The 24,647-nt window shown below is 40.0% G+C and overlaps 1 protein-coding gene across 1 annotated transcript in view; it reads left to right on the plus strand.

Annotated features, from left to right (window-relative positions):
- The window catches only part of Pard3b (par-3 family cell polarity regulator beta), a 948,430-nt gene that overhangs the window by 451,746 nt on the left and 472,037 nt on the right, over nt 1-24,647 (plus strand). Inside the window, exon 5 of the mRNA XM_060368467.1 lies at nt 24,478-24,566. Coding sequence (XP_060224450.1) covers nt 24,478-24,566 — 89 coding nt within the window. The remainder of the gene's footprint in view (nt 1-24,477; nt 24,567-24,647) is intronic.

The raw sequence follows: 24,647 nt of genomic DNA on the forward strand, positions 1-24,647 counted from the left end.
GTGTGTCACCTATATGACTTTCCAATCAGACAATATAAGTAATTAAAAGTGAAGTGTTGTTTATTTATTAAACAGTGCTTTTCCATGGTTAAATGTTTGACCAAAGCTAATTAGGAGCTGGGAGGATCTTAGTTGGCCTGGGCCGCTCATCATTAGCTTACCTGCTCATAGTTGTGGTGGTGAATTCAGTGTTGTCAGTTCACTCATGGCTATGACTTCATCATACTGTTTGAGAGCATGCATTCTACATAATAGTGACTTTCATTATAACATTTTCATACAGGGACATAATCCTCTTCAATCATTTTCCCCACCCACCCATTACCCCCTCTGTCTCCTTTCTCCCTCCAGTTAATTCCCTTTTCTTTTCATCCAGCCCTCTACTTTTTTGTCTTTTATTTTTGCTTTTTATCATTTTTTACTAATTGTAAAGTTTTCTTCTGAGATTGTCAGGAGGGAATTTTTATTATTATTATTATAAAGATGCACCAAAGCACTACTTTTATTTCCTTATAAATCCCAACCTCCTTACCATCCCAATAATAATACTTAGTCCATTATAGTTCACATAACTATTCTAACCAAGGTAGAAATTCCAAATAATATGGTTTCATTAACTGGATTATTTTGCTTAAGTCTACAAATTTTTTTAATCCACAAAATGAGTATGCCTATTGTAAAATGTAACTATAGTCTTTTTTCTTGGCTCTGGGTTGGCCTCAGAGACCCATATATGGCATTGGCATGAGCCAATTTGTGTGACCTCTGAGACTAAATTAGAAAAGGTCACACATGGCTCTACCTGATGCCCTGAGGCGCTTACTCTGGAAGAAGCCCGTTGCCATGTAAGAAGCCCAATAACATGACTCCACTAAATCTGAAAAGGCCATATAGACACTGTCAGACTACAGGCAGAGCAGCCCTCCCTGATGCCAGCATGCATAGCTGCTAGCCACTGAGAGGTTTCTTCAAGGCAGAAGGTGGAGGCTTGACAGCTGCCTGAGTCTGAGGCTGACTCTGCCCTTTCCTGAGACCCCCAGTAAGAGCTGCTGACTTAGTCCTTCTCGAAGTTTCCAACTCTCCCTGAAGTAGAAGATCACCAAAAGTTGCCTTGGTGTATATTTAAGATCTCTAAGGTTTATGCTAATGATTTTGCTACCTAAAAGTCAACAGTTTTTTCAACAGTAAGTTCAACTCAGTGACTCAAGGAATTCTGTACAGCCCTTTAACCATCATAGGTACATTTTTAACTAGTAATTCTGCTACAGCTGTAGCCTTTGTACCTCCTGAAAACTCAAGAGATTGTTCAGGGTAAACCCAAATGTCTACCTCCCTGCCTTCAAACCAGTGCTAATCTGTTGTGTGCCACCATTTCTAGGGAGACATGAACAAATGTCTGCTCACCCCAGATACGGAACTGACCACAGAGCAAAGTACAGATAGATCCAAAGGCCAACTAGTGAACCAGTGGGTTTTATTTGGTCTACTTAGAGCAGTGGTTCTCAGCCTTCCTAATGCTGCGACCCTTTAACGCAGTTCCTCGTTTTGTGGTAGCCTGCAACCATAAAATTATCTTATTGCTACTTTATAACTGTAATGCTGCTACTGTTATAAATTGGAATATAAATATCTGGCATGCAAGGTATCTGATGTGTGGCACACTCAGCCCCAAGGGGTTATCATCCACAGGTTAAAAGCCACTGACTTAGAGAAATATGGGTGAGAGGTTACTTACAAGAGCCCAAACCTTTCCTAGGCCGCATGGCTGCTCTATTTCTTCGAGGCAGTTTGGCTGGTCTCTGCTTCCTTCAGGCTGTTTGGGTTGTCTTTACTAGTTCCAGTCTGATTGGTTGGTCTCTTTCCTTGCTTGGTCTGTTTCTTCCAAGCTGCTTGATTGATCTCTGCTCCTTCCAGGCAGTTTGGCCTAGGTCTCCTCTAAGCAGCCCAATGTGTCTGAGAATGATTCTCAGCAGTCTTTACTATTTCTATACTGTAGAGGAGAGAAGGACATAGTAAACCTGGTCAGTTTCAGGGACTTCCTGAAACTATTTTGAGTTGCTTGCCAATGCTTCGTATTATTTTCTTCATTTTCGATATCTTAATGGGTATATAGTGACTCGAATTAGGTTCTATTTTGTACCCTTAGTGACTAATATGGCTAAGTACCTTTTCATACACTTATTGGTCATGCGAGTGCTTCTCTAGTTCTCTTGCCCATGTTTCTGATGGATTTGTTGTAGCTATCTCCTCTTTCATCTAGTTTTAGATGCTCTGTGTATCCATTTAACAAAATCCTGTGTTGAAGAAGTCTGTTTGTACCTTGCTGTGTCACTGTTTTTTTTGTTTGTTTGTTTGTTTGTTTTTACTTTATATGTAATATCTTTTGATGAATAGTTTTTATTAATGTAGTCCAAATTATCAACCTTTTCCCTATGGATAGTACCTTTGTTTCTTAATTTAATGTCTTTTCTATGCCCAAATTATGACCATCATCTTGTTACTTTTGAGAAGTTTTTTTTAATCTTTATTCATTTTTAAACACATGATGTACCTGTTTTTCTGTGGTGTAAAATAGGGGTTCATTGTCATTTATTCATCCACCCATTACCTTTTATTTCTTTAAAAAGGATGTTTTACTTGTAAAGCTTTACTTGTAAGACTCATTTCTAGTCCTCAGCCTGATCTTTCCTCCCCTCCTCTTTTTATCTTTTTCTTATAGCATTGGTTAAGGCCTAAATGTATCATGTTAGAGTTGTTGAGAGCAGATATTCCTGTCATTTTCTTTCATTGTAGAACATTCAGGGTTTTTGCCTTAAGATAATGTTAATGCTAAATGGTTTTGTGGATCCATTTCTGCTTGTATGTTGAAGAAGGTTCCTTCTGTTCCTACCATTCTAAAGTTTAATCAGAAATGTTACATTTTATCAAATGCCGTTTTATGTGGCTTTTTCTTTGTTGTTCTAACAACGTACATTGTAATGATGGATGTCGTAATGCCAAATCTGTTTTACATTCCAGGCATATGTCCATTTGATTAAGATACACTATGCCATGTGCATATTGCTAGATTTAATTTACTAATGCTCTGTTTTGGTATATGTGTTCATAAGGAATGTTGGACTCTTGTTTTCTTTCAGAGATAATTGTCTGTATATGCCATTGGCATCATGCTAATGCTATCTCATGAAAGGAGTTGGACTGTATTCTCTTTTTCTGAAATAACGCTTGTAGCCCTAGTTTAATTGACTTCTCAAATGTTTAAGGTATAGTAATCTGGGCCTACTATCCTTTTTCTGGCAAGATTTATAATTATAAATTCAATTTCCTTGTATAATTCAGAGGCCATTAAGTGCCTTCACTTTTATTGGGCCATTATTAGTAATTACCGTCATTCAAAAGACTAAACCATTCATCTAGGTGGTCAAATATACTACTGCCATATATAATATTTTTCCTTTACTGTCTATGGGATTTCTACTGATGTTTGCTTCTATATCATACACTGGTAATTTACATCTTTTTCTTATTTCCTAAATTTTGTGCAGTTCAGAAAATACACTTTTGATTTAATTATGCTTTCTTTAATATGTATCCATTTTCCCCCACTTTGACTTCCTAGATTTAATTTACTAATACTCTGGTTTTGTATATGGGTTCATAAGGAATGTTGGGCTCTGATTTTCTTTCTGAGATAATTGTCCATATGTGGCATTGGTGTCATGGCAATGCTAGTCTCATAAAAGGAGTTGGACTGTTATATGCTTTATATGTTTCTTTTTACGTGCTTTTAGTTTTTTTTAAGTTGTAGCTTAGATATTTCACTTAGAAAAGATTACTGTAAATATCTTCAGACAAATAAATTTGAAACATTTGCTTGAATAGAAATTTTATTACTTCTGTTCTTCTAAGAGAAATTTAAATCATTCATTAGATATACAATAAATTAAAAGATACCCTTGGATGAAAAAAATGAGAGAAAAAAAAAGCACAGTCTTGTAAAATATTATTCTCTGATTTTCAGAGGACTCACAGCCCCGTTAACAAAAAACAGGTCTCCCACAGGTCTGGGGAGATGGCATCAGTGGGTGATGCCCTGGCCATGCCAGTTTGACAGCCTGACTGCAAATCCCTAAGAACCACATAAAGCCTTTGCGGTAGCATGCGTGTGTTACCCCCCATGCTCCCACAGTAAGGTTAAGGGTGAGGGAGGACAGGAGAATCTGCCAAAGCCTGAGGGCCAGCAAACCAGGCACATGCAGGAGTAGCACAAAAGAAACACTCTTTCAGGAGGTAGAAGGTGAAGACGAACAGTGTTGGTCTTTCAACCTCAATAAACTCAGTGGGATATGCAGAATGCATGCACACACAGGCACACATCACATCCCAGCAGACACACGCCACACAGACACACGTGCGCGCGCGCGCGCACACACACACACACACACACACACACACACGCATCACATCCCAGCAGACACACTTTCCAACATACACAAATGCATCACACACACGTACATGTTCAATCACGCATGCACACATACAGTCTCATGGAAAAGGAGTCAGAAAAGAAATAAGACCCTGAAAAAAATGATCAGGCTAAGTTCTGTAATACCCAAATGAGACAGGGATGATAGGGAGAAAGTGCTCTGTGAGCCGACTTCATTTACAAAAGGCAATGTCATGATTTCAACCATGGTTGTATCTATTTTCTTAGTTTCTTATGTTTATATTCGCCTTTCCCCCTTATTTTTATGCTTACCTTTTAATTTCTAGATTTTTTTTATAAACCTTCGCCTGGTTATTTGAAGTTGTTAAACGTATGCAAAAGTAGATTAGAAAAAGAAACAGCAGGCACAGAGGCACCAGCTTCTGCCCTGAGCCGCACATCACTCAACCTGCTTTTGCTCATTTTAATTTGCGTTAATATTGCAAACCCCTTCCTCCCATCATGACATTTACATGTAAATCCCTCAGTGTGCATCCTGAAGAACAAGAGCTCAAGCAGAATCACCATGCAGACATCACAAGCAGCGCAGTTAATTATCGAACTTTAAATACCAACTGATGCCCTCCCTATTACAACTTACTCAAATATCTTTTTAAAGTTGTTTTCAGTCAGATCCAAAATGTTGACTTGCCTATTCTAACTTACAGTATTCGCTATTTATAACTCCCTTCATTCAAGTTTTTTTTTTGCTACTGCACGCCCTTGAGTTTGGGGAAAGCCAGCCCTTCTTTCTCCTGTCCAGATCCTTCCCTCTGGCATTATCAGAGGACAGCCTTGAGGAGTCATTAGCTTGCTTCCTCATTTCCTGATTTTTCCATAGTAGATCTAGCACTGAAGATTAGATTTGGGATTCTTTCTTTGGCCTGAATTTCTTTTTTGGCTTCTTTGACTCACATTTTAGAGGTCCTTTTGTCTTAGTACTCAGCTGGCTTCAGCCGAGAGTACTGGATAATCCTTTATTTGTAAAACCCTCATTTCTCTTTCTTTGATGTTTTTAACATCTACTGTCTCTATTTAAATATTAGAATTTATGTTTATACTTTTTGTCATACAGTCTGAACTCTTTCAACCCTTTCTAAATTTCTATCTTGTTTTTTTTTCATATATGATTTATTTAATGACATACTATAAATAGATTTATTTACCAGTGTGTGTATAGATTATGCTTAGTTTCGATATTGATTTTTATCTAAATACACTAGGGATATAAAACATGTATAATCTTAGTGTTTATTCATTGCATTTTATTTCCTAGTATATGGTCAAATTTCTTTACATTTTTCTTTCCTCATTTTTCCTTATGTATTGTTGATTGCATTGAAAAGTCATCAGATGCCTACTCCAATATTACTACTATAAAGTGTTTCTGTTATTCTGTTCAAATGTCTCATCTTTCATGATTGAATAAATAAAACAATGAATGAGCTAATGGAGAGATGCTGTATTATAACAATGCAGGTTTATTGTGAGCAGCAAGGGAGGGGGAAAAGGGAAGGGGAAGTGTGTGCTTGGTGGGGAGAGAGAGAGAGGACAGGAAGAGGGGAGAAAGAGGGGAAAGGGGGCAACTGAACCAAGGTGGTTCTATAGGGCAGGGCCTCTGGGAGAAAAGCCCCGCCCCTAGTGGGGGGCGGGGTATGGCTGCCAAGCCCTGCAGCAGGTAGGGACTTTACTATTTTACACAACAAAGGCTGCTGGTTATTGAGAAGTGTGGGTTAAAATAGCCCTTAGGAAGGCAGATTTGCAAATCTCCTCCTAATCATGCCCTCTCCTCCCCAACTCTATCCCAGTCTGTGTTGTCAGGCACAGTAATTTTATTTTCTCTAGAGTGTACATTTGTCATTTTGCAATGGATGGCCATTTAGTGTACTCGTATTTTATTCATTATTTTATCTGATAATAATATCATTGTACAACTTCTTTTTTTGTTGTTGTTTTTGTGTTTTGTTTGTTTGTTTTCTTACTTTATGTCACCTGTGTATCCTGGAGCCCTTTGACTTTAAACCTCTCACTATTGTCATGATTTTTATGAAAAAAAAAAAATCTCTATCACTCTTCCATTATAAAGGAAATCTCTTTGTCTCTTCGAAAAGGTTATTCCTGGGTTTTACTTTTTAGTTTAAAAAACTGCCTTGAATTCTTTCATTTTAAACAATGGAAAAATCTGTGGAATTTTTTTTTCTAAAAAAAGAACATGTTCTTGTTCAAACAAGATTCATTTAAACACAAGTTAAGTAGAAGTATTTTTAGATAAAAGTAGCTTTTGCCATTACAAAGCATCATTGCATACTACATTATAAATTATTTGTGGTGTTACTGTTTTATGTTTAATTCACAGTTTTGTTTCTGTAGTGTGTGGGATCAAATCCAGGCCCCTGTTTATGCTAGGGAAATATCTACCACTGAGCCCCATCAGCCTCTAGCTCCAAGTTTATTATTTTAAATATAGGTCTACATTTATCTCTCATTTTGCCCTCTTGACAGTTGTGTATTTTAAACTATAACTGCTGGCTTTCAAATCCTTTGTACATTTTCCTTAAGGCTGCTATCATGTAAAATACTTTATATTTTCTTATTAAATTATTGACCCTAAAAATCTCTTGTTATTTTCATATTTGGCATATATTTATATGTATACATTTGGATTATACTGCAAAGGGTTGCACTTTTCTTGGTCAATCTATGAATAAAATATAACTGGATTTTTCCACTCATATCACATTATATAAGTTACTATTTCAAAAGCGATGTAAATTATTATCATTTTGGTACATTATAAGAGAAGGTTATGTTATAAAGTAAGTTTTAAAATGTGGTCAGAAAATGTTCACCGCAGAGAAAAAAGAAGCTGGCACCAGGGCTAAGCCGCGGTGGAAAGCCCGCCCTCTTGCCCTCTAGAACTTGCGGGGCTGCTGCTGTTGACATGGAGCTGTCGCTGTTTTAGTCGCCTGGCTTTGTTACTCTCGGAGCAGATCACTATCCCTCAGTGTAGATTCCGGCCCTTCATGTGATGGAGAGCTGGCCTAATTAATTATGGCATTTCTAATCTCACTTAATTTGCTGTTTTAGTGAAGACTTCAATATGCCCTACTGTTTTTCCCCCAGGTGACAGTAAATATTACAGAAATAATGCACTTCAGAAAATAGATATTGAAGTGCGGCTCTCTGGAAAGCCCTATAGTGCAGGTATATGCCCACGGAGGAATGCTCTTTGTGAGAGCTCTTAGAGCCTCTCTCAGAGGATGCCCATAGAATATGAGAGCTGAGGACTAATGCACGCCATTATGGAGCAGTCGCCGAGGCCTCTCTATTTCCTGAGAGGTCAGGTGTCCGGGCACTTGTAGCTCTGGGTGGTTAGACTCACTTCCATGCCAGTCTTGTCAGTTGGCTGTGGCTTGACGTCTGTAGTTGAGGATCACATTAGAGTTATAAGGTGAAAAGCTTCTCTTTTAAAGTAATTTATTCCCTACTATTTTGTACATTGTATTGTGTGAAAATGAGGATTGGGAGGGGACTCCTAAATTATAAAGAGAATTCTCTATTTAAGGGGAGCAGGGGCTGTCTCTGACATGAACTCAGTGACAGGCTCTCTGATCACCTCCCCCTGGGGGGTGCAGCCTTGCCAGGCCACAGAGGAAGACAGTGCAACCAGTCCTGATGAGACCTGAAAGGCTAGGGTCAGATGGAAGGGGAGGAGGACCTCCACTCTCAGTGGACTAGGGGAGGGGCATAGGAGGAGAAGAGGAAGGGATAGTGGGATTCGGAGGACATGAGGGAGGGGGCCACAGCTGGGATACAAATTGAATACATTGTAATAAATGACAATAATAATAATAATAAATGTTTAAAAATATGAAGAGAAAAATTAGTCTACATACAGTAGAGTTTGGTGAACTTAGAGAAGAACAGTTGTAGAGCCATCCATCCATCACACCCTAGATGAAGGAGGTATGAAACTCCCTAAGTGAATGGCTCAGGAATGACTTTGTGCCTTTTCTGTATATCCAGGACCAGTAAGAACTAGGAAATGAATTACACTGTGCAATTTAGGGAATGCAGCAATTCAAAACCACATGCTAAAGCTACTAAGCCATCCCTTCTGGCACATTGTGGGGCTTGGTGTTGCAAATACAGCAGATAATTGAAATTTAGATCTTAGATATGGCATTGTTGGCAGCCCCCCTCTGGCTTCACTGCCTAGAGTCTTACAAGGGAATTTAACGGTTCATATTAATACAATTGCTGTCGAAATTAATTAAGCATTTTAATTTTTCCATTTTCTCATGTTTTTAAAACTCTTCTTTGATGAGGAAACTATTAATAATAAAAATAAAAGAAAACGTCTGAGCTTAAAAAAATACATCCAAGCTGGAGTTAGGAGATAGTCTGTATTTTGGGAAATACATCTGAGTTTTCTTTTTATTTCTTTAATTTCAGCTTTTCAAAAAAAAATTAACAAAATCTTGTTCTGTTAATTAAAACTGTCATTCTTCTTTGTCGATCATGTAAGATCTAAAGTATAAATTTGCAGGTTGATTTCTTCATTTTTATATCATTTTATATCCTTAAGCAGGCAGGCCATGGGCTTGGCTTTTTACACTGCTTTTAGCCCTCAGCTTAAAAAAACAAAAACACCATATCTTTAATTTGATCTTTAATTTTTTTGTTGTTGTTGTTCTCTTCAGGAATACAGACAAAAACAGTCAAAATTTTTTAGTAGGCTTCTAAATGTCATAAAACCTACTTCTATGACTATATTCAACAATGTAAAAAAAATCCTGATTGGGAATGTTTTTCTTAAGATATTTGATTATCTAAAACTAGGAAAATCGTGAAAGGCCTTGAAGAGAGGTGATCTTTATGAGGTAGCACCCGGGGTGGATGTTCCGTGCATCAGTGTGCGTACCAGGCTTTTCAAAGAGCCCACAGTAACATCCTTCTCCAAACAGCTCTCTCAGGATGACAGCAACACTGATGACCAGAGCTATTCAGGGTAGAAAGAAACATCATTCCACACGGATATCAAATACTGACGAGAACTTAGACACAGAAACTTCTGAAAATGCAATTTCCAATATGACAGAGGAAAATATAGGGGACAACAGGGTTAAGCTAATTATTCCAGTCCACGGCAGTTCTAAAGTTAGAGCTATTTGTATGGAAAAGCATTCATATGAATGTGATTCAGAGCCTGGCATCGGGTCCTGAAGAGCTTCAGCTGCAAACAAAATGACGACAGAGTTTGCACCATCACAAAGGTACAACCTGGGCTCTTTGCCAATCTTTACAGTAAGACCAGCACACTGGGAAGTTATCATTAATACCCTACTGGAGACCGAAGACAGGGACTGAAGCATACTCGCTCATGCATTTGACAATTGTACAGTAAGTGACTTTTGAAGGAAAAATTAAAATGTGACAGGTTTCAGCTTAAATGAGGAAATTAATTAAGATGAGACAAAAAAAAAGTCTAGATGCATGAGTACATGAGGGGATTGAATTATCCAGGTGAATGGAAAGGAAATAAATAGTTTGATATATTGCTTTGTAAAATAATGAGTGAAATGTGATAAACTGATTTTGGAAAAAGACTAAATTGCTTTGAAAAATAATGGGTAAAACAATTTTGCTGACGGCCCAATTTCATAGCATTTGGGCCATAAACGGAAGAATGCTGAGAAAGACTGTGTGCAATTCAGCAGTTCAGTTCTTGTCCTGGTCTAGTCTGTGTGTGGCCCTGGGTCAATCCATGACACTGAAGAGGAAAAAGGCACAGAAACAAAGATACGTGCAAATTAGAAATTAACTCTCAAATGTCACTATTTTTTAAGCCAAAAGTCTAGGAGCATAGTAAAATAAATTCACATCATATCCACAAAAGATTTATTGACTTACATGCTTTTCATTGTAATTTTTCTGTCTGTTTTTTCAGCCTTAATTAACCTTTTTCTGCCAATACAGATTTCTATGAATCACTGCTAACTTCATGAAACAAATCACTCAGAATAGTTAAAAAACTACAACCCTCCTTAACCCCAGCGCTGAACACTTATGTCTAGAAACAAGTGCGTACCACAAGGCTGACCGTGGCGGTGTGCGCTTGGAATCTCAGGTCTGGGAGCCAGAGAGATGCATCACCATAGTGCCCTGTCCATCCAGCTCAGGAGCCTCTCTGGTGAGGTTCCTGGCCATCAAGAGACCACGCCCCCACACAAACAAACAAACAACAGTAACAAAACGACAAAACAATTGATGGCTTCTGACGATGACCAGCTGGAGTTGCCCTCTGATGCGCACACACACGCCTGCGCACACATGTACCTGCGCTCACGTTTGTATCTGCACATGAGTAAAAATGAGTGTGCCTCCGCATTATTACAGAAATGATTTGATAATTCCCACAGAAGAACGTGACCCCGGGGAAAAAAAAGTTGAAAAACTCCATTCAACTAAATAAATTGACAGTTTTTGCATCTCGGCACCATTTCCTGTGCCGCCAAATACTGACATGTTAATCTGCTGAGACTGCTATTGTAAGTTACCGGCGGTATGTTGTGTGGATATATCACCTCAGAGTGATATAGACCAGCAGTTCAGTGTCCCTCCTTAGTGTGTGGTATCACAACACAGACACATATATTAGGAAAGCCCTGCTCCTGTGCACAGAATTCTGACCTGTCCTTGTTTGCATGAAAATAATAAAAAGTACGATGAAAATAATAAAAAGTAAAGAGAGGAGTTTCTGTCACTGCATGCTCTACAATCCCTTAACTAACTCCATCACCCATGCATAATTGGGTTATTTTAAAAACAAATTATATATGTTCAGAAAAAAAAAAAAAAGGCCCATCAAAGGCTGGAGACTAAGCTTGGTGGAAGAGTGCTGGCGTATTATGTATGTGACCTGAGCTTCAATTCCCAGCACACATGTGGAACGCAGAAACTTTTGATTTTTTTTTTTAAATCTGCATCTACCACTATCATTTCCAATGTAAAAATGCACTATTCTATAATTGGAAAAAAAAAAAGCATTAAGGCTTTGTGAAAGGGCTTCCAAACCATTCAATATAATATAAGGATAATATAAGCTAGATGCCTATTTGGATGGAGAAATGGATATTTAGAATCAGTTTCTCAAGCAGCAATGCAGTGGCAGAGACAAGCTGGCATCTGCCTTGCTTATGTGCATGTTTGTGCTTGCATGTCTGTAGGTGTGCCACATGGGTGCAGGCACCTGTAAAAGCCAGAGAACTAGACACCCTGGAACTGGGGGCTAGGAACTGGGTCATCCTGAGAACTCCTGAGGGCTGAGCCATCTCACTAGCCCCTGAAGCCCATAACTGAGATGTGTGACTATCTTCAAAATGATTAGCTGAAGAATTGTAGTCTGAGTGTTAGATGGCACAGATATGCATAAATATATTTTAGAAAAGTTTAATCCAAAATAATACAAACAAATACATGAAATGGTTTGGCCTACAAAAAAATAAAAATAAAAAAATCCCTTACCTGCTGAGCATGTGCTTGTCTGTTCAACCTTGAAGGTTCAGTAAAACTGTGAGATCACAGCCCAGCTCAGATATAACATGACTGGGGCATTGTGCTGCAGTAGAAACCTTAATGCAACCGGAATTAAATTAAATCTCTATTGCATTCAGATCAGAGGAAATGTGAGTTAGAATTACTATTTAAAAAAAAAATTGGAGGGCTTTTTGTTGTGTCATGTGGCATTATGTATATGATCTCTTGTTGACTTGAAATTTATTTTCTTCCTAATTTTCAGCTGTTTCTTGCTATCGGTCTTTCTATTTTTAAAAAATGTTTTGGGAAATATTCAAGTACTTAAAAGGATAGTGAACTGACATTTACCCAACTGGTCAATTAGACTTTCTCTTCGGTTGATAAGGAGAAGCACACCAGCCTTTGTCTCTCTGATAGGACTGGGATACTATTTGGCTACACAGCCAGTTGGCAGGTTTGGTGGGTTGGTTTGTTTACTAGTTCATTCAGTAAGGACTGAGCACTCACTGGGATGAGAGAACTTGGTGGTTAAGAGCATGGCCTGTTCTTGCAGAGGAGCTGAATTCAGTTCCCAGCACTCAAGCTGACAACTGTCTGTATCGCCAGCTCAGGGGGATCCAATACCTCTGGCTTCAGAGGGTGCCTGTCCTCACATGAAGGCATAAACACTCACTTTTTAAAAGACGAATATGAACTATGAAGTAAGCTGATACAACTCAGATAACCTGGGCTATTTTCAGGTGGCTCATCATTCAGGAGCTGGAAGCCACACCCGTCTTTAGGAAGGTTTATTGGATGTTGACACGGGTCTTGAAGCCTTTGGGAAGGGAAGCCGGGAGGGAGACTGGTTTGCAGGCATTCTACATGAAGCACTATATTGTAATTTCATTTCACCCTCCACTTTTCATTGCTTAAATTTCTTAACCTACAGAACTGCCTACTAATGATGCCCATTTAGGAAATCTAGATGAGACTCAAGGATTCATCTAGAAAAGACATTTAAATTAAATCGCTATTGTCTGATAGAAGCAATTCAAAAATGTAAATTAAGGAATCTAATTAGAGTATGCTTTTTCTACGTATTTCTAGCAATCAGCTGAGCCTGGGTGCAGGCAAAGATTTAGGCATTAGAGGCCAAAATTTTGCTCTCCAAACAAAGCAGCCAAAAATGAAGTAGTGAAGAACAGGTAACCAGGAATTCCCCTGGATTTACATTTGAAGTTTGGTATATCCTGGTTGTCAACCTGAGGACAAGAGCATAGAATATATTTTGATTTTGCCATCATGAAACGTGATTTACACCGGCAAGCGCCTAGGCAGGAGTTATGTCTTCAGTAACACGTAGCACCGGCTGGCAGAGTTTGAAGGCTGTTTGTACTGTGTCTCTCTCCTGCGTGGCAATTTTGACAAGCAAGTGAAGAGTGGAGTCAGTGGCATTCCGGGCTTACATCCACTCAGGCCATTTGTTTGTCACAGATACTGCTTGATCTGTTCCAACATCGTGTCCACGAGGCAGTCGCTCTGCTGCTATACTATGTGTGTGGAACAATATTATTACTCCAGTTCCACTGATTTCTTAGGATTCTGCCGAAGGCGTGCGATTAGACCAGCAGTTCAGTGTCCCTCCTTAGTGTGTGGTATCACAACACAGACGCATATATTAGGAAAGCCCTGCTCCTGTGCACAGATTTCTGACCTGTCCTTGTTTGCATCTGCCTTGCAAGAAGAGCCATTGCTGTCACACCGAGGGGTTGTTCAGAAGCCCGTGCCTTGGTGGCCTCTGCCTGAGTTTTGAGGTCTCCCAGGAAGTAGAACTTACTAGCACGATGTGAGCTGAGGCCCGGGTAAATTTTAAGTTAAAGTGGAGGTGACGGGATGGTAAGAATGGGAATGAGAAGAGAATGGGAAGGTGGGGTGATCAGGACCCGGTGGAAGGAAACCCCTGCAATTGGCAGCTGAGGAAAAAGTACATCCACCACACAGTTCTGCCGATGGCGTGGGCCCATTGAAGACAACGGTTTTCACTTGACTCTAGAGACCAGAGAGTCCTTGAAAGGATTCTTGTGAGACTCTCTGGGTATTCTTAAGAAAAGCCATGAGGTAGGGTCTGGGGATGTTCGGCGCCCCTGAAAGGTGGCAGCTTGTTGGTGGGCGGGAACGCGGGGGGGATGGAAAAGGGGAAAGGGGACACCGCTGAGGTTCGCTTGGGCCACAGCTGAGTATGTTGAGCGGATATCACCGGAAACCAGAAACAGTCTTCGCTACAACACTGGCACACCGGGCCCTGGCCCCCCCTCCAGTCACACGTCACACCCCCTCCAGAAGCTCCTTCCGGTTCTAACACCCAGCGGCTGCAGTTCCTTTCCCAGTTGGCAGCAGCCGGCTGAACCAGGCGTCGAGCAGCTGTGGGACTTAGGTGGTTTTAAATATTACTTTAACTACATTTTATAAATAATGAAAGTCATTTTAAAATACATTACAATAAATAAAATATAAGAGCATATATAAAGAAACATAACTAGCCAGGTACAAATCAGTTCATTCTCTTTTACTTCAATTATTTCAATCCATAAATAAAGATCAGCTTTCAATTGTACTTTAAATTCTCTTGCCAGCGATGCCTCCGGCAATGGTGCCAGCTAGCTCGCAGCTCTGAATGCAAAGGCAGTGACATCTTCGTTTCCAGATCTTCCCCATAGAGGCTAGCGTATTATTCTGAACATTGGGATTAGCTTAGTCCTAAGCACACCATAAATATTTTTTTTTCTCTTGAAAGTTACTTGAGAGTCTTTAAGGGAAAAAAAAAATATTTCTACCAAGTCGATACACCTCTCAAGTGGAATGAATATTCACTGCACTTCAGGCCTCTGCCAAGTGACAGGGTCACAAAGACAGGTGGGACCCGTTCCACACCTCAAGGATCTCAGACCCAAGGCAGGCAGACAAGTGAGGATGTTAGCGCCTACCCCAGGTCAGTGCCCTACAGAGCTTTCCCGGGACTGGACAGGTGAGAGGGGAGGTCAATGAGGGAGAGGAGGTCTGTGCAGACTGTTCAGAGAGACGATGGTTCGAACAAGGGGAGGTGTGGAAGCATGGAAGGGTATTGGCCATGTAAGCCAGGGTATTCTGTATAGCAGATATGAGTGTAGACCAGACTGTTCTTCATTCTGTATCGTGTCCACGAACGCAACATTGAGAGGATGCCTTCCACGGCTGACATTTCATCATTGAACCATGAGATCGTCAGTGGATCAGTGCGGTCCCCTCAAGATGGAAAAAGTTGAGTAGCCTGGCTCTGGAGCTGTAGCTCATGGTAGAGCAGTTGGTGTCCATGTAGCTCATGGTAAAGACTTCATGCCCTAGGCTTAATCCTCAATACTGTCACAAAACTGAAAAAGAAATGAAGTAGCCAGCATCTCTGCGTAAATGCAAATGCGTGCTGATTTCTTCGTGGGATCACTGGGTCTTTTGGTCTGGCTTGCAACTGCTTTTACAGGATGCCTCTCAACCTGCCAGCGGACTTTCATGTTTGCTTTAGGTGGGAAAACAAGCCCTTCCTCTGCCTGCTGGGGTCCTTTTTCAGCAGTTCAGGGATGAGGGCTCTGCGCCTCATCTCAAGCGTTGGGCACGTGATGTAGGAGCCCAAGGTGGTGGAGGCTCTGGCCCAGGCACTTCTGTACGTTTCCTGCCGTCTGTCCCTCATTCAGCCCATGGCATTTTGGATATGGTTTCAGGAATGTCTTATGCTGTCTCAGAACATCCTTCTTATATGGTTCTGTGTTGCTTTTCAGTAGATCTCATAAACTGACTAACTCATTTTTTTAAACCAAGGACTTCCAATAGAGGTGGCAGGAAGTGAATTGCAAGATTGACAAATTGGATGGCAAAATGATTGTGTGCAAAGACACAGGAACGAGGTCATGGGGAAAGAACAAGCACATGAGGCAGGAGAGGGGAACTCTGAGCTTCATGAAGAGAGCTTAAAATGCTTACAGAATGTAGGCACCAGGAATACACTTCAAATATCCTTATTCATGAACTATGATGGCTTATAAATTTAATTATATGTAAAGAAGAAGATTTTGTAACATAAACTTGATTCTTTAAGTTTGAGAATTTTGAAAAATATACTGCTGGACAGCAGGCATACAAATCTGCTTCTCCATCTCCACTTCTCCCTACCCCCACTCCTCCCCTTGGGTACTGAAACGAGTTCATAGAAGACATCTTCAGGTTGGAAGCTGGGACATTACATTTTCATGTGCAAACTGTGACAGGGAGGCCAGCAATGCCATCAGTCTGTGGCTGCGTGAATGAAGAGCGTGTGATTGAAAAGGCCTTTAATGATGTGTCCTTTTATCTCGGGGCCACTCCTAAGCAACCCTTGAATTTGTGCAGTGCCGCCCTAATGTATAAAGTGCACTTACTAGAGGCAGACTTGATCAAAATATATTTCACTCAGCAAAATGAAAATGGTTAGGGTAGAGGTTTATTTTTTATTTGCTGAATTTTCCTTACTTCTTCAAGCACTTTAACAGCCACCAGCTTTCGGTGGCGTGTAATTACAACCAAGGTGTTAGGATCATCGAAATGTCCATTTTTGCCCAACCTGGACCTGAAATACTTGAAAATACAGTACAGTTTAAAGGGACAGAGTGAGTGAAAGAGAAGCTGAGGCTTACAGCCTATTTGACCATGTCTTTCACAGTGGCAGCAGGTATGGGGGCAGGGAGGGACACTTCACGTGAGTACAGATGTCTTACGTGCTTAAGCAGAGCATGTAGGGATGGACATGCTGTTCAGTATCTTTACCCTTTCAGGAATAAACATTGTCTTGGCTCATCAGAGCATTGGGTGCAAGCAGTTTTCATAAATGCAATGATATGGAAAAACCGGTAGAAATTTCGCCGAAACCAGATGGAGGAAAAGAATCCGATTACAAATTGAAATGATGAACATGGGCATGTCTGTCTTTGTCTTGCCTTTAAATATGTATGTTGTTTTCTCCTTCTGTGTTTGGCACGTTTGAAAGCGCTCTTTGTGGGAAAAGAGGAGTGAGCATTAAAGGAGGTTCTAGAAGTGCCTTGCTGAGCACCTGAACTTCCACAGCTCTGAGGGATGCGAAGCAAGCGGTGCTTGAACACCAGTGAGTGGGCATCGCGCAAGCAGCACTGTGGCCTTCACCAAAGACTGATGGAGCAGATGAGATGCTACTTTGAAATCAAGGCGGTTTTAACCTTTGGTACCTGGACCAGGAAGGCTGGCCTACTCAGATCTTCCAAAACAGAACTCTCAGGTCTTCCCCTAGCCTTATTTTTAGCTCACAGCAGTGTTTTCGTAATTAATTACATTATATTTATTGGAGACACTTTGAAAATCTTTACCTATGCAAATAACGAAAACCAAACCTAGATAAACCAACCAAAAACCCGACCAGGCAAAATATGTAAAGAATATGCATATTCAAGGATTTTGCTTTTTGAACTTTGTCTTCTCAAATGTAATTTAGATTTCTGGGAAATATTAATAATGAAATCTAATTGTGATTATTATTAGCAGTGAGAGAAAGGAAAAGGTCAATAAAAGATAATAAAAAATAGAAAAGGAGGGAATCATGGTAAAGACAGAGTTTTAGCTTTCATTCAAGTATTCTTCACGCTGTATATTTGTTCCCAAAACTCATATAGGAGTGAATATGTTAAGAGAATAAAGAAACATAGCCACAGAGGGGAGAGTTTGCATCTCAAGAAAAGCATCTAGAAAACATTTGTTTAAATGACTATTCTATGTGTGTTTACTCACCTGAGCTTGGCTGGCTACATCACACAGCTTCCCCGGCACTCAACAAAGACATCTTATAATTGGAATGAACCAGAGAAATCTCTCCCCCATTTTACAGATGAGGAAAGTTGGGGATAAGTGTTCTGTCTGCTCCCTAGGTAAATCAGTTACAGCAATTAAGCTGGATCTCTGCTTTTGCTGAGAACAGTGTCACCTTCATGCATTAATCTTTCCTAGCTTGATGACTAGTCTTCATTGTCAACTTGATTAGATTTGGAAACACCCAGGAGCCACAGCTCTGGAAATACCCCCAAAGCATGACCAGAGCTGGGTCTCCTAGGTGATTCTAAATCTAATCAAGGTGACAACGAAGGACAGTAATCATAACAGGTATAGCTAATATGTTTGCACTCAATTGCAAATCTAAATTTTAGAGAGCAATGGTCTTAATTAATCCTTTTGTTGTTGTTGTTTTGGTTTAGGTTGTTTGTTTGTTTGTTTGTTTGTTTCAGCTTGACTTCATCTTGGACACCCTTTCGCTCTTGAATGGGTTCATGTAGAAAACTGAAATCAGAAACCACCCAGGGTTGTAGTGAACACACATCTAATTACTTGTGAAATATCTTGAGGTCTTTGAAAGAAAGCCAACGTGTCCTTAAGACATGGCTAAATGTCTTTTTTAGTGTCTTTGAAATGTAGTAAAAACCCCAGCCGGAGCTACAGCTTAGTGGGAGAGCAGTTGCCTGGCTAAGTCAGCATTCTTTAAACACTCACCATTACACTCAAAAGAACCTGGGATGGTGGCTCAAGACTCCTGAAGCATGTCTTTGTCATTACCATAGCATATAGGAGGGGAGAGCTGTTTTGCCATTCTAGGTCTGTTTCCTTGAGTATACAGTGAATAGACTAAGCTAGCACCATTCTCTCCTGGGTTAGTTAATACTGTTTATGGTTTTGCCTACAGAAGTTAGACCCACACCCTCACTGCCAGGCGGTGTTCTAAAGCTCCTGTGTGCTCTTCCCCCACTGGCAGCATCAGAAGGTTGTTACAAAACCTCTCAGGCTCTGCCTTTACCTTTTGCCCCAACTCTAGGGTGAGGCCCAGAAATGTGTGTTTCCTCAAAGCTTTCGATGCTTCTGATCCGTTGAAGTTCACACGTTACAGTAGAAAAAAAGGAGAAGAAAATGTAGCTTGGTCGACTAATGAGTTAGCATTTAAAATGTTTTCTTAATTTCTAGATACATTGATACGAAACACAATAGTATGCACGCCGGTAGAAAACTCTATGCCTGTTGAGTTGCTAAGACTGAAACACTTAGGGATGCTTTCATAAGGCAACAGGGACATTCCACAGCAAGGCACTGCCTGCAGCACAAGGCACGCACACTAGGTAGAGTCTGTGGAACAATGCCTGACTGCCGAGATGCATGTTAATTCCAAGTGTGTGCATAGCAAATGCAGTTTGTTTTTACTTTAGCAAGATATTTTTGTTTTAAAAAGTAAAAACAAATATTCTGAAATTATGCCCAGAATCTTAATCTTAAAATTTACATTATGTTTATGTATGAGCACCAGGCACAGAGCCTCCCGTTCAAATCTTCTCTGTGTAAATGTTGCTCTTACTCTCATGCTAAAATTCACGCGCGGTTTCAGAAGAAACTTGTGACTGGCTTTTCAGAATGCAAATCTTCTCTTAAAATGCACTGGAGGTTTTGAAACATAACTCAGTTGTAGTTCAAATTTTATGGGCAAATGGTTAAAAATATGGGGGCGGGGCAAAAAAACAAAAAACTATGTTTCCTGCACCTATGAGTCACAGAGAAGCGTCAGCCTGCAGCTGGGTGTGGTGATGCACACCTTTGATCTTGGCACTGGGGAGGCAGAGAGGTAGGTGAATCCCTGTGAGTTGGAAGTCAGCCTGGTCTATAAAGGATAACCATGGCTACACTGAGAAACCTGTGTGGGTCAATGTGGGGGAGGGGAGAAAGAAAGAAAACTGCTAAAGCTCTCCTCTTAGAAATGAGAAACCAATAACACTGTTTTGCAGTTACAGCCAACCAGGGGAACACACTGAGAATTTAGGTAGTCTTTTCTTCTGACTTTTTTTTTCCCCTCATCAAGAGTGAGATGCCTGTTTTAGGGGCACTTCATAGTAAGTAAGTACTTCATAGTAAGTAACGTACTCTCTCCCGTATGGAATCAGCGATTTGTACAAACTGTGAAGACAGAGCGATAGCCTGGTGCCTACACTGTGATGACCCCTGAAGAGACGGTTGTCCTCCAGGAGCTTGGCCTCTTCTCTGGCAGTCTGTGAGCACTTGCTGTAGTTAGCACCAGTGGTAACGAAACGTAAACACCTTTACTTTCCAGCTGCTGCTAATTGGTTTGGGAATATTTGTGTAAGTGTTGATTTTTAAAGCTAAAAATAGTGCAGTGCTGTTTAAATCCAAAGCATTCTGGCTGTCATTAATGCTCCCTCGATCCTGAAAGTATTGCTAAAAATGTTCACTCTTTTAAAAAAAAATGTAGTAATTAAGCTTGTCTTTCTGCGAGGGCCGCGTAGATGTTGCCTGATGTGATAGAAGCTGTGAAGAGTGTTCTTGGAGTAGCCTGGCGTGGTGGCTGGGAAGGAAAGGATGGGAAGGTGGGGGAAAGAAGACAGGCTTTACAACAGGGTACCACAGCGCAGCTCATCCCAACCCACAATTTTAATATGCCACTAAAAATAGAAGTCACAATGCTTTTCTTTTAAAAATTAAATGCAGGCCCTCCCAAGCATTGTGTTTCTACTTCTAGAGGCAGGTTTCAGGATTTTTAAATCCCATAATTCCTATTTCTCCACCCTGCTTAAGAAATACGAAGGCTGTTTAGCACCCGTTATGTCGACCTTTAGGCGTTCCGTAATCGGAGTTATTTCCGTACCTCTCCTTCCAAATTTAAAAGTCAAGATTTTTACAGATTTTTCCACCCTCCAAGTTATTTAAATAAACTACGAGGGGGGAAATTTCTCGTTTTCATTTTTAGATAGGTGTGAGTTCGTGACTCCTCATTTCAGCGTGTAATATACTGAAAGAGAAGCTGAGGTGTGCTTTAATCATTTTTTGGTCGATTATTTTGAAATTTGGGGGTAAAATGCTTTTTGTATTACCCGATAAGAGACACCTGTCTTTGTCCTGCATTTCGAGGCACTGCCGTGCTTGACTGTTGTCGGAGTCAATTTGGAGCTGGGTTTATGCCTTTGTGGACTGACTCCAGAGTCGGCCTTCCTGCCTCATCTCTACAGAATACTAAAGGATTCTGTTATTACAATATACAAAAGTGATTTTGGCAAGTAACAAACACTGCCTGTTAGCTGAGGTGATACACTATAGTTTCTGCCTCTTTATGATAGCTGCAGCAAGGCAAAGAGGTTTTTGATGCAACTTTTAAAGTAATGGGACTACTGTCTAAGACATAAAGCCTATGGCTGTACATTTATTTCTTGCAAAAGACGCCATCATTTGAGCAAAGAAGTATCTTACAGAATGGGAAAAAAACCTTTACCTATTGTGTATCAGACATAGGATTAGTATCTAAGATATACAAAGAACTTGAAAAACATGAACATCATGAAAACAAATAACTTAAAAAAAAGTGTCTAGAACTAAGAAGAGAATTCTCATAAGATGAAACACAAATGGCTGAGAAACACTTAAAAACCATTCAACAACCTTAGCTTTCAGGAAAATGCAAGTTGAAAACACTTTGAGATTTCATTTTACCCTGTCATAATGGCCAAGATTAATAAAACAAATGGCAGCTTGTGCTGGGGAAAATGTGGAGAAGGGAGGACATTTATTCATTAAAGTTAGTGGGAGTACAAACTGATACAGCAACCATGCGATTCAGTGTGGGGGGGTTTTCAAAAACCTAGAAATAAATTTACCACAAGATCCAGAAATGTATAATCAACTCTCGAACATATGCCAAAAGGATTCTACATCATACTTGAGAGATACTTGCTCATCCGTATTCATATTGGTTCATCCATATTGGGACCAGCCTAGAATGTCCATCAACTGATAAATAAATAGTGAAAATATGGTACATTTATATACAGGAATATCATTCAGGTGTTAAGATAAATAATTTTCATATTAAATGGATGAAGCAAAAGAAAAAAAAATCATGCTGAAAGAGGTAACCCAGACCCAGAAAGACAAACATTGCATATTTTCTTTTATATGTGAATGGTAGCTTTTAAGCCTTAGATATGCATTTCAGTGAACTTTATTTTATTACTTTTTAATGATGTGTGTGTGTGTGAATGAGCACAAGTGCACCTAAGTCTAGAAAAGAGTATCAGATTCCTCAGATCCACTCCAAGAGCAGCAGCACTCTTAGCTGCCAAGCGTGTCTGCTGCAGGATGTGTGTTCTCTTTAAGTGTGTAGTTGTTGACATGATCACTCTCGAAGCGTAGTCAGCCGAGCGTTCCCCTTATCAGATTAGCGCACTGCAATTGGCTCTGTATTAACTTAAAATTGTAATTGACATTTTCAAATACATAGCACATCAAGTACAGTGTTGATGTAAATACAGACTTTACTTGTCATGTAACTAAAACTAGATAGGAAACTCCTTAACCTCCAAGAATTTAATTAGAGCCAAAAAGTATATTCTTCTCCTGCCATAGTTGGGGCTCAGTAACAAACTTCCACATGGAACAGAGAGAGAGCAAACAAGACAGAGAGCTGAAACCTCATCCTAAGTACTCTCTTTTTCTTTAGCATTCTGGTGATATGTACATGTATCTAATTAGAGTTAGCTCTGAAAGGAAAAATGTTTTAACTAACTGTTAAATGTTCATGGATTGGAGGGATGTTTATCACTAGGATGGAATCATGATGTATAGATCAAGTGTGTTCTCTACCAAATACTCGGCGTAGGTGGAATTTGACAGACATGCCGGTTCTAAAATTACCGTGGAAATATAAGAGGCCCAGACTGTTGAGCCCATATGGAAAAGGAAAACAAATAGGAAGGAAACACATACTGTGATTTCAAAACTTAATGCAAATGTGAAGTAGGTAGAGCTGTCCGGTGCTGGCAGAAGGATGGTCACAGTTACGTGAGCAGAACTGAGAACAATAATGATATGATCCTCCATTTCTGCAGATGCTCCAGCCAGGCTGCAGCCTTGCTGGGCTTGGCCCCCCAGCTAGATGACTGTAGTTTCAGTCCTGCAGACACCCAGTTTCCAACCTCACCCCAGAACTTCCCAGAAACTAGAAGAAGCCATGCAATGTTTGTTTTTTAACCCATAACGTATTGGGGTCGTTTCTTATGTAGTGTTTAAAAGACAATGCAGTAGGATCTGGCTGCCTCTAGGACCACACACAGGTTCCCTCTCTTATGCATGGGTAAAAGCTAATGATTTGGGCATAAATGTGCTTATCAAATATTTGATATGCGTGATGATCACAGGCTCAAGAATTCTGTTAAATCTTTCTGTCTAGGTATTTTTTGAACTTGCCCAATCTTGCCTTATTTGTTCTGTATGAACTTACCAAGACCTTCCTAAAAATCATATGAACATCAAAACTTTCAGAAATTTATCTTTTCAAAGGTGCTTTACCCCAACACTATTAAGGGTTCTTTAGCCTTAGAGATTTTCTTCCTTTTATTTATCCATGCAGAGACCAGAAAATTGAATTAAGAAATATATCTTTCACAAAAATGCATTCCCTTGTTTGAAATGTTGCTATCCATTTAAAATGAACAATATGTTTAAAAAGAAAAAAAAAAGTAGAAGAAATCAGTCTGTGGAGTTTCGGGAGATGGCCTACAGGTTAAAAACACCAGGGTCTGGGTTTGTTTGCCAGCACCCACTTGATGGTTCACAATCATCCCCTTTCAGTTCTAAGGGAACCAAGGCCTTCTGCTGACCTCTGAGAGCACAAAACACCCACACAAAAAAGAAAATGAAAATCTAAGAAATGCATCTTAAAATAAATCAGGAGAGCTGGGCATGGTCACTGTACATGCCTCTAATCCCAGCATTCAGAAAACAGAGGTGGATCTCTGAGTTCTCAACCAGCCTGGTCTAGAGAGTGAGTTCCAAGACAGCCAGGCAACAAACAGTTTTCTCATTCTTTTTTTCATACATTTTACTGTGTTGTAGAGGTGCAAGCATGTAGAGGTCATTAAAACTTGGCACTGGAAACTTCTTTCAGTAGTTGTTTCCACACTGGAAGGGGATGTGGGGTAGAGGGAGGGAGGTTGGGGCCGGAAGGAATTGAGGGAGGGGGGCTTCAATCTGGGTGTATAATGAATATATTGTAAAATAACTAAATAAATAAATACATAAATGAATAAACCCATCAAATAAATAAATAAATCCATTAAATAAAAAAAAAGTAAATAAAACACAATCCCTAAACCCAAGCAGGAAGTTAAGTGATGTGTTGTCCAGTTTTTCACATAGTGCCTTGTGCAAATGGCTCATTTGAGTATTTCAGAGGCCAAATAGTGAAAGCACTGAGATCAACACCTATTTCCAGTCTCAAGGAAACAGGAGCAAACTGGCAATGTCCAGACCGAAGCTGTGTCCTCCCCCGGTTGAAACATTTCCCTCAGAGCTTCAGGTCTCTGTGTGCAGCATCTACATCCTGTAACTTTGCTTCCTTCCAGGACTCCACCCTGAACTTGGAAAGCAGAGACGCTGTGAATGGTGAAGAAACAAGGCTACTAACGCTGTACAAAATGAAAAACCCGCTGAGGTATTTTCCTAACGAAAAGTAAAATGTTTTTATTTATTTAAACTTGGCATTCTTTTATGTGATGGATTTTAGTTGTTCTGT

Source organism: Meriones unguiculatus, chromosome 15 (genome assembly GCF_030254825.1).
Source record: "Meriones unguiculatus strain TT.TT164.6M chromosome 15, Bangor_MerUng_6.1, whole genome shotgun sequence".
In the NCBI taxonomy this organism is placed as follows: Eukaryota; Metazoa; Chordata; class Mammalia; order Rodentia; family Muridae; genus Meriones; species Meriones unguiculatus.